General features: G+C 37.4%; 1 protein-coding gene and 1 long non-coding RNA gene across 3 annotated transcripts; both read left to right on the forward strand.

Moving 5' to 3' along the window:
- The first annotated feature begins 529 nt into the window (after nt 1-529).
- LOC136678806 (uncharacterized) lies at nt 530-6,795 on the forward strand. 2 transcript variants are annotated; one of them, XM_066656947.1, is made up of 7 exons: nt 530-776; nt 1,261-1,802; nt 2,028-2,180; nt 2,555-2,644; nt 3,707-3,937; nt 5,628-5,773; nt 5,861-6,795. In XM_066656947.1, the coding sequence occupies exons 2-6, from the start codon at nt 1,701-1,703 to the stop codon at nt 5,655-5,657; spliced, it is 606 nt and encodes a 201-aa protein (XP_066513044.1). In that variant the 5' UTR covers nt 530-776; nt 1,261-1,700; the 3' UTR covers nt 5,658-5,773; nt 5,861-6,795. The 2 variants fall into 2 exon arrangements, with proteins under 2 accessions (XP_066513044.1, XP_066513043.1); XM_066656946.1 differs by lacking the exons at nt 5,628-5,773; nt 5,861-6,795 and having other exon boundaries at nt 3,707-4,368.
- A 2,057-nt stretch (nt 6,796-8,852) lies between these two features.
- On the forward strand, nt 8,853-9,881 carry LOC136677694 (uncharacterized). Its single transcript, XR_010796407.1, has 3 exons — nt 8,853-8,979; nt 9,120-9,373; nt 9,463-9,881. It is a non-coding gene; the product is annotated as an uncharacterized lncRNA (long non-coding RNA).
- Nucleotides 9,882-11,243: the final 1,362 nt, after the last annotated feature.

An 11,243-nucleotide genomic window follows, 5' to 3' on the forward strand; every position in this document is an offset into this window, starting at 1 on the left:
CGCAGGTCTCATTCGTTAGTGCTGCGTTTGTGTTGGTTTGTGCCGTTAAAATGAACGTTCGTGCCAATTTAATTCGTGAGTTATTCAGCCATAAAGTTTGAATGTTTTTAAATGTCTAATTCTTCAAAAACGGTACCAACACAAACGAAGATTTTTGCGGCACTAACGAAAGGACACGTTTTTATTCCGTTTCTCATCATATGAGGGGCCAGCTTCACGGAGGTAGAGGAGGCATGTCTTAAGCTTAACGCAGGTTAACCTTATTAAGGAATGGTATAATCCACCGTAGGGATATTAGCAATCACATTTAAACATTCTTCCACGCATGAATATTGTAAAATTTAACATTATAGGTAAGAATCATATATATAAAGTTTCAAGCCCCTCAAAGTTTTTATTTGTACCCTCTTTCCCAAACATCGGAGTCTTAATTACGGGGCTCATACCATCCCCGACCACCCCCCTCCCCTGTTATATAAACCCTGCTCAATTCCACAGCTGCACCCAACTCAGGTTATTAATGCTTATAGTCGACGTGATGGCAACACCTCCAAAACGCCAAAGAGAAGACCTCGAAACGGTTTGCGGATACGTACACACCGTATCCAAAATTCGATTCTCGGTGAATAATACACAACTGTTCAACGCTGTTCTTCAAACAGACCGTGAAGAATTTCATGATGCAGTAGTTTTTAGTCCGGCCAAGAGGCAAGCATTCCTCCAAGCAGCCCAAGATGGGACAGCGTTATCTTTGAAAAATGTTAAAAAGGCTTTAAGTAAGTAACTTACTCTATTAACACTAAGAGCTCGAAAGGGACGATTTTTTTCGTAAGACAAATATCCACCGCATGCATGTTGTGAAATAGTTAAAGCATGGTTTGTTTTTTGTTAGAAGCAAAACTAAGTGGGGGGTGGGGAGGAGTTGCATTCTGTGCTTCAGGGTTTAATATGCAGAACTAGGATAAGGCGTTTGCACAATACTAGTAGTTTTTAGACTTCTCTTATTGCACTGTAAGCCCGGATTTTATATCTACTTAAAAAAATTATGTACATTGAACTTAACAGTTTAAGTTTTATTGCATTACTATCAAATGTAAGTACATTATACTCATATTACACATTTAAATATATTAACAGTTTTAAGTTTAATGAACTTAAATTTGTACGTTTATAAATGATTAACTTAAAAGCTTAAATTAAGGTAATTTAACAGAAAACTGGGGACTTTTTACGTGTAACCCCGCCATTTTATTTTTTCAGCTTGCTTTTGGCGCGTCAGGCCAGAGACGTTATCAGGCAAGTTGGAGTTTTGGTGCATTTCAACCAGTGTGACCGGCGTATTACGCAGTCCTGCATATAATTTGGAAGACTAGGCTGTTTGCGAGCAGAGATGATTTTGTTTTAATGTCAAGCTTTTACTTGTTGACGGACGTGTTGTTTTTCAACTGTTGAAGGCTTTTGCAAGAAGTGTGGCGGAGTGATTTTTAACCGACGTTTAACCGACTTTGTAAAGTGGAATCTTTGTTTAACAAAGTCGACGAATATTTTTCACCAGAACGCGCTGTTTTTTGAGCGGCATTTTTTGTTTATACCAGTTTAACAGGCGGTTTCTGCTACAGTTCTTCTGCCAACTCGACCAGCGATTAATTTCGGATTAATCTCTTGTTAGGAAAAAAGATTAATCTCTTGTTAGGAAAGAAATGGATGTAACTTTTGCTCTTCGGAGAAAAGAAATGATCAGAGACAAGCCTGCCATTAGCCAAGTGGTACATCGCTGGCCAGCACTTTTCACAGAAAGCCAGGTTTGTATGACTGTTTTAAGTATTATATTGTCAATACAAAGGATGGTAGTCTTTTGTATTCTAAATATATATTGAATCATTTTTTTTGTAGTAGATGTTCAGTTGTGCTTACATTTGTCATGGCTTTGTGTTGGTTAAAGTTGTGTGACACATCACTTAATGGGTCATATATTGGGCACATTTAACCACAGGTATATGCATGGTTTGCTTTGCTTTATTTTTTAGGTATATTGCGAGTTCACCAGAGTGGTAGGAAAAAATCTCAAAGAACAGTTCTTTGATGCCCTTGACGAGTTCTCTCCAAGGCTGATGGACCTCTTCAGAAAGAAGAAAGGACTTGCTGGTCAGCTTTTGGCTGACCTTTTACGACAGACAAAGGTGAGTTGTCAAGTCTATCCTTCTATCCATTTAATCTTCATTCATTCATTCATTATTTGTAACCCTTATCCAGTTCAGGGTCACGGTGGGTCCAGAGCCTACCTGGAATCATTGGGCGCAAGGTGGGAATACACCCTGGAGGGGGCGCCAGTCCTTCACAGGGCAACACACACACACACACACACACTCACACCTACGGACACTTTGGAGTCTCCATTTAATCTTATTTCTCCTACTTCCCTGCATGTTCTCTTTAATCTCTTCTCTTGTCATCTCCCTGTGTCTTTTGCTTTCATGGCATCTCTTCTGACTCTTTTTAGATAAATACTCATACGCTTCTTTAACTAACATTTGCTGTGTTCTGCATTTTGCAGACCACTGAGCCTGCAGACATCAGATGCCTTTGTCTTCGGGGCTTGCCAATCATCTTGGGGGATGATCCCTCTACCTTCAAGACATCCTTTGTAAGTAATTGAATTTGTTGTAAATGTTCATTTTTTTCTGTTGAATTTTATTTTATTATTTTATAAAATATTAGTTTTTTACTAAATATTTAATTTGGTTGCCCAACCAATGGTTTTTGGACCATCTCTATTATTGATTTTTTTTCAGTTGTTTATATACACACCATTAATCGTATAGTTTTGACTGTTACACTTCAAAATCGTCTTCAGAATTACTTTAATGGAAGGGCATTGTCAAAAAAAAAAACATCCACAAATTATGTACACTTCATTATCAAACACATGTGTAGTTTAAAAAGAAAAAAGAAAACTTTATACATTTAAGCTAAAAAAAATGGGTTATATTCTCATTTGCTGCTACTGTTCCACATTCAGACTGTGGGAGGCTGGAGCACAGGGTCATTGTGTAAAATGTCGTTATGCAGTTTGTGATGCAATCATTCTTTTTTCTTTTTTTTATATTAATATTTTTGTTTCTTTTAAAATTATGTAATACATTTTGGTAAGGAAAGACGTAATACCAGCTGCCTGAAATGGCTGCCCCATGTTAGCTACAAATAAATGTTTATTTTGTGTTCTGTATGCCGATTGAGTGAGGTGGTTTCAGCATGTACTTGTTAAACATGTTTTTGTGACAGTAAATTTCCAGAGTTTATTAGTAATGTTAGTCTTACACCTGCAATTTAAATTAAAGATATATCTGGATTTTAATCACAACTTTTTTGATGAGTTATTTGACTACATATGGGCTAATTGGTAAAATCATGTAAACAATTCTTCTGAAGTGTATCAAAGATACAGATTGATATAAACTAAATCTAAATCGGATTCTGCACTAGTTTATGCTGAGGAGGGGTAAATCTGTGTTAAAACACAGGACGCATATACACCAGAATAGTAAATATACAGGCCTGAAATTCTTCAAACCATTATTGGACAGAATTACATGGTTTCCAGATGTATATGGCAGTTTCCAGTTTCTATATGGCAACTCTGGTATTTGGTGGACAACACATCAATTAACTTGATTGTTTTGTTTGTTAATTTAATTTTTTCTGTTAGGATGTAACTGACAAGGACTCATACAGCCAAACTTCAGTGGGACTCCTCTGTGTTGATCAGGAACACCCTCAAGTAAACCCATCCAAAGTGGGGATCATCTTGGAAGGCACTGTGGTGATGGATGACCCGGCCAATTTACCCCAGGCCACCTGTCTTCTGTTTGGTCTCATCTATGCTCTTCACCTGGACTACCCTAAGGGCATGAAAAACACTTTCTGCTTTATTCAGCAGGTAATGCTCAACCTGGGTAGTCGTGAACTGCCACCCAAAATTCAAACTTTAAGAAATCAGCTTGCTAACTGAATTCAGGAAGGTTACTGTTCCATGTACAAAATTTGTTATTTATATTTTTGCTCTTGTGCACTGTTTGCAGTGTACACAATATGGCCTAAAATTTGTGTGCGCACCTGTTTGGCTGTAATTTTATTAGAATTTTGTCATTAGGAAGCATAAGTTTAGAGAAGTCATATTCTCTGTCTGTTTTCTTTCCCAATGGCCACATTATCTATGTCAGGACAGCTTTAGCTCAGGTTTAAGATTTAGCTCATTTTCTCAAAGGTCGTTTTCTCTAATTTTTTATATTTGTGAGTACAACTTTGTATACCATTTGAGCAACTAAGCCTGATTGTGATTTATTCAATGCTAATTCTATGTGGAATTGCTTAAGAAGGTTTCAGTTATGCGAGCAAATTTTCAGGGTAGTGCATTATGTCCCTTTGTTGATGTTATATTTCAAGGAAATAATAAAGCACAAAAAGAACTGTATTGGTCTGTCTTATATTTCCATTAATATTTCTAATCAATAATGAAGTTAAATAGGATTAAAAAGAAAATTAAGTAGAAATCAATTTAATTTATTTCAACTTAAGATATTAAGTAGAATCACTAGGTAAAGGAATTGGTATAACAAAAACAAAAAAGTTAAATCAACTTAACCTTTAGGTGTAACAACTTGACATTTTAAGTTAAACTGACTCAAGTTTTCATTGCACATTACTTAACTTTTTAAGGCAACCGGTTTCCTCAAATTTTTTAAGTAAACTCAACTTATCCGGGCTTACAGTGTGTCTTTCCAGGTTTTTTTAATTAATGCACATGGCGTCTAGCTTTTTGAGTGCACATTTGCTCGAGCCTAGCCAAATGGCGGACTCTAATTACTTGTCCAGGTTTCCTTTTTTAATTATTAAACATAAACACTACAAAAACGCTTGTAAATGCAACAGTGTACCTCAAATATATTTCAATACTTTACCAAGTCCAAGATAAAGGCGAACATTAATTTTGTTTATTTTTATATAATAAACTACAGTCAAAAAGGCATTAATACATTTTTCATAGAATAAAAATAACTACATCTCTTTGTGTAGCTCTGTGTAAATTGTACAAAAATATTTGCACAAAAATAAACCTGTGAATCTAGATCCAAACTTTAAAAAAAAAATGTAAACTAACAAATTAATAGGGCTATGTCTCTTTCTGACCTCCGTGAAGCTGGCCCCTCATATGATGAAACGGAATAAAAACGTGTCCTTTCGTTAGTGCTGCTTTTGTGCTCGTTTGTGCCGCAAAAATCATCGTTTGTGCTGGTACCGTTTATGAAGAATTAAACATTATATCTTATTACCTGTTACGTAACGCAGCCCCTCATTAGTGGCCAAATCCCGCCACTACGCAGCACTAACGAAAGGACACGTTTTTATTCCGTTTCTCATCATGAGGGGCCAGCTTCACGGAAGTCTTTCTGACATTTCTGTCCTTCTCTGCTTTGTCTCTCGTATATAAGAACGTATCTACTAGTCCACTAATGGGATGCAAATCATAGGGGTCTTGTCCTCAGGTTCTGAATGTCAGCCTCTATATTTAAAAAGTCTCAATGTAAAAATGAGTGACTTTTCTTCATATACATTTTCGTGTCTTCTAGGTTTCAGAGGAACATCCGATTTTGATGTGATTGTAAATAACCGAAGTTCTATAACGGTCACAACTTTACCTTTTTCGCACCGTGTCCCTGGAACTCAAGCGAAGTGTGACCTTAAAGAGGTCGCAACCATGCCAGCAGGCAGAAAGGTATATACTTTAATCACTTTAATTTAAATAATTTACAACTTGTATAAAAACAAAACTCAAAGATTTCTTCTATTCCTATTCTTTAAGGTCAGTCTTGTTGAAGCAAAGGTGTTGTCCCTTGCACCAACTACCCGGACCATTGTTGTTCGAGGTACTGAACGTGAACTAAAGAATGCCTGCATTTCAGACGGTACTGCACCCATAACTGTACAGTTGTGGGAAAAGCATGTGGACTCCCTTAATATCCGATCATCCTACCGCTTCAAAGACCTGTCAACCCGTGTATATGAGGGACATATACAATTAACAACCACCCTATCCACAGTAATTGAACAAATCACTGATCTCAATGTTTCTGATTCACCAACAACCGCAGAACCAGAGATGACATCATTAACAGGGTCAATCACTGCACTTGCAATACGTGCCTCGATGAAGTGTCCGGTGTGCAACACCAAGCAAGACGACTTTAATCATCAAAACACATTCAAACGGTGCCAGAATTGCAATATGATGCAAAGAACCACCGCATATGCCAAGCTGCTGTCTGGAACTATAAGATTTCACGCAGATGATTCTGAATATGCACTCACGCTCTCCAATTCCCCATTGGTTAATTATATCAACCATTACCATCTCCAAGCCCTAAACCTTGTAGAGCAGATTGAGGAACACTTCTTAACACAAACAAAGTTGGCTATCACCTATGACAGTGACCTTCGTATTGCTGAAATTCTTCAGGTCCCCTCAGAGTGAATATTCAGTTTCTTAAAATCTGCATGCGGATATGTGGAGGTAATTTGCATCTTAAACTGTGACTGTCTTCAGTGTCACCGAGAACAGCCTAAGTTTGCATGTTATTTGGCCTTAGTTTATTACTTAATTTATTGTTTTAGATGTTTAATGTACTACATTGTTTGATTCATCCTGTGTTCCCTTTGCAAAATGGCACTGATTTTATTTTTCATATCTTTGTGAAACTTATTAAACTTTCTCTCTGGACCTTTTGTTTACTAGAGCTTCCTGACTGTGAGGTAAAATAAACTTTTACCAAAAACAAACCTATTGTAGTCATTATAAAACAGTTTTATTTAAGTGTTTTTGCACAACATAGTACAACATCTACACTCCAAACTTATTTGCTTTATTACAAACTTTACATAAGTTAATTAAATCTTTCACAACTCTCCTGCAACTTAAAATCACATTCCAACTTCATCAAAATATTTCACATTTACTAAACTATAAAATTAAAACTCTTTGAACATTTTCACAAATAATAGTCTGCTTTATTCAATCCATGGCTTTCATTCATTTTCTACCTACAATTGCACATCCAATTCTGAAGTCTTCCTTCTCAGATACTAAAAACAAGGCATTATCAGAATTGTTTAACAGAAAAATACTTCCAATTTTAATGCAAACTAGTAATACATTTCTGAAGTGATCAAAAGCTAATTAAAACTACAACTAGAAATATCTAGTTTCTTAATGTTGGTCACTAAACTGAAGTGTTCACATGTCCCAAAGTGGGTGTGAGGCTTTAAAAAAAACTCTCCAGTGGTCTATTTTCACCATGAAAAATTCAGTTGGCACCTCTTACTAATTTGAAGTTATCTAAGCTGGACTCATGTTTTCTCTGAGTGTCCTTTTAGACCCAAAATTTTACTGCAAAAATAGTGTATTTATCTTGTCTACACGTAATGCCAACATGTTAGTGTTCAATTCTGATGTTTACGCTTGTTTCTAATTCGGTACAATATCTTTTTAAATGCCAGACGGGTGGAGAGGCAGGACCCGCCTCTGATCGAGCTATCTTCGCACGTAAGTGTTTCACAATTCACGCTTCTCATTGGCCTGTTTCAATTTCTGCTGCAATGATTGGCCAGGAGACGCAAAGTGCGTCATTGAAAGAGTGGGATGTGCTATCGCCGATGGCTGTCTGACAATGGCTCCACATTGAAACTGTGGGAGGTGCTAACGACTGATTGGCCGATGGCTGTGAGTGTTTCGGGGGCGGGCCTTACAATGTCTCCTCTAAAACGAGACGCTTCGTTCTCCCTTTCTCAGTTCTACAGCGAACAGATAACGATTAAAAGGTCTGTGTTGGATCTCATTCATTGCTTAGTCTTTGGTAAAACTTTTAGGATTGGGATTTGGCGTTTAAAGATTAAGGTACCAGCGTTGTTGATGCGTGTGTCGTATAAAGCGCAGCGTTCAGTAAACGGCTTTTATCTTTATAATCTGATTTTTCTCAATTAAATTACACCGATTTTGTAAAAGCTAGTAAAACAATGTGTTAGTTGTAGGGAATGTGTTCTGGTAACGTTAGTTTTTGTTGTAGGTTTGTTACGTTTGTGTTTACATGAGTAAATTATATTTCTTGGAATCTCCTTTAAACTCATATTCATCAGTATAGCGTAAGTTGTTTTTGTTGTTTAGTGATAAAATATGTAAGCATAAGTGTTAGGTGTACAAAACCCATTAGATGTTTGTTGTTGTTTAGTGTTTAAAATATTCTATAACAAACAGACTAAACGTTAGGTGTGTAGTATTAAAATGGTCAGTTATATGTATTAGATGTGTAGTATTAAAATATTGTATGAATTAGGTGTACAAAACACTAACTTGCTGTATGAAAGACACCATTTCCACTAATGCCAGCTTCTTTAAACCTCTTCTCTGTATGTAATCATGTCTTTTGTGGATCTGTTTACCAAATTAATATTAGTTTAATACAATGAAATGCTCCTTTTTTTCTTTCTTTTTTTTCTGCAGCGTGCCTCTTAAATGTTTGAATTTATGTTGTCTTGTCTTTCTATTGTTATGTTTAACAAGCCATTATGGATCTATTTAAGAGGGAGCCATTTACCACCATAACACCTCAGCCCCCTGACCCTCTACTGTTTTGTCATTTCATTCCTAGTGAGTTTCATTTTTTTTTTTTTCTGTGTGAATGTGTGTTCATGGTGGAGTGATTTTTACATATGTGTTCTTTGCCCTTCTGCCAATGCCGAGAACTTCCAGGTATACCCCCTGGAAGGGCTGGTGAGGTGGAACGAGGACCCCGCTGCATCAGCTGTGAACCAGACGGAGCAGGTGCTGCAGCTATACCAGCCAAATGCAGCACGCCCTCAACCAGCTCAGTGAAGAGATGCTGGGCTGTAAAGTGGTTGAGGATTACACCAAGCCTAGAGAGTACACGGGTAACGTTTTTGAATGCGAATCATTGTGCTGTAACCATATAGCCAATCTATATTCACGCAGCACAAATAGCCACTGTTATTAAACTGCTGTGATTATTTGTGTTTCAAGTGAGCTTGATGTCGCTTACCTCTTCCAGCAGTGCAAAGAGCTGAGGGACGCCATCGGCTGGAACCCGGATGCCCCCGATGGCACTCCTGATGTCCTGTCCGAATGGGAGTCACGAAGGATTCGGTGAAGCTGAGTCCTTTGTCAGAGTGGACCATGACCCCACCGTTGACCCTCTGTCATTAGATGATTCCACCCAGAAGGTGGCTGAGGCTGCAACATCTCCCGCAGAGTCTGAAAATGCTTCCGCAGACCCAGTCCTCCCCTCAAGCATCAGGAGCAGAAGGAGTAAGTGCTTTTGTTTTTTACACTATGTGAGGATTTAACCATACATGGAAATGGGGGCACAATTAACCTGAACGTCTTCGTCTTGTCAGGTTGTCAGAGGGCCAGACGGAGCGCCAGGCTACGAGTTTGTGGTGAGGCTGGCCAGGTACCTGGTGGACTTGCGCGACGAAGCCTGTCTTTCAGAAAAACAGGTTGCCGACATTGTCGCTCTCTGGAACCCTCTGCCAGATGTTGACAAGCAACATGTCACTTACCAGCCGAGGCACAGGGAGCAGCTCCTTCAGGGGCGTTTTAAGGCCAGCCATTCAAAGACCACAGTCTCCAGTGAGGTCGAGAGCTTAAATTAATTTAAGTATTTAATTTATTACATTCATTACAATTTGATGCACAATCCATTATATAAATCAGACTTGCTACTTATTTCATATTCTACACTAGAAACAATTTTTTTTTTAACTTAACCTACATATGTACTTAAATATATATAGGATGTAAACTTTTGAAAATAAATGAGCCATTTTTTTATTTATATATATAATTGTTGTGAATATTTTCACAAACTTGGAAAACAAAGTACTTTTTATAAGCTTGTAAATAAATCAGTTAAAATGTATTTCTCGTGTCGCTCAGTGTATATTATTTTACTATTGACGAAGCTCAGACTAATACTACTGAAAACATACAATGTTTATACATGCACTAAAAGGCACATGTTGGATTGTTTGCAAATTCAAAATGCCCCTGTTCTATTGGAGTCTGCCTTGGCCATTGAGAGCCTGCCCACCACATGACTACTTTTAAGAGGGCAATGGCAGAGCAGAGGGGACGTAAGGCCCGCCGGTGCCCGCCGGACCCTTTGCTTCGTTTTTTTTTTTTTTTATCATTTTCCTCATGTTTTACGCCCTGGCGCGTGTCCTTGACTGGTCACAAGACCCACGGTGGTATCTTTGTGTCCCGGGGCCTCACCAGGTGGCCGCAGAGGAGATTGGGTGGGATCTTGGCTTTAGAGCAAGACCCAGTAGCACCCTGTTCCAATACGGATCCAACTTTCCTCTGGCACATCCTCATAACCATCATATCTCCTTAGATGACTTGGCCTGACTCCACTACAGGTCTGAGTCATAATACTTACTGAGGCACTGATCCTTAGTGATGGGCACATGAAGCCACATTGCAGTTTTATAAGCTTTTTTTCTGATTGTGCCAAAACAAATTAGCTATGAAAATTGACATCATAGTGTGACATCTGCTGGCCACAAAAAATGATTGCAGCCTGCATATCAACACTGCAGAGCTTGATAATGCTGTGTGGTCTTACAGTTCAACTCATGTGTTCTGATACGCAGAAATTCATGTTTTATTATTGAATTTTGTTGAATTGATAATACAATGTATAATACCTAAAGAAAATTAACATCAGTTATATATTACCAACAATTCATCTATCTGTAAATCATGAAACCATGCTTTTATATAGTGTGTGTATATATGAATATAAATGTCCTCTAAAATGTTGGAAAATATGCCACATTAGCAAGTGACCTGGAAAAAAAAAAAAAAACTTGAACTAATCTATCTTTGTTAACACACTGCTATGTCAAATATTTTGAAAATGAAACTGTTTATGTCATATAAACAAATATTTGTATTTGGCATATAATAACAAGCATATAATAAATATGAAATGAGGCAATTTATCCCAAATGTAAGAGTTACCTAAAATAGTGCAGTTTTATAACAGAACTCTGTATAAAATTCTAATGTTAGGTATAATATTTTGATAGCCTGAGTATCACAAAGCTTAAATCAATTCCTTTTGCTAAATGTCCTATTCCATCTTAAATATACAAACAACTACATACATATTCAC

The sequence above is a fragment of the Hoplias malabaricus genome, chromosome Y (genome assembly GCF_029633855.1).
Source record: "Hoplias malabaricus isolate fHopMal1 chromosome Y, fHopMal1.hap1, whole genome shotgun sequence".
NCBI classification, from domain to species: domain Eukaryota; kingdom Metazoa; phylum Chordata; class Actinopteri; order Characiformes; family Erythrinidae; genus Hoplias; species Hoplias malabaricus.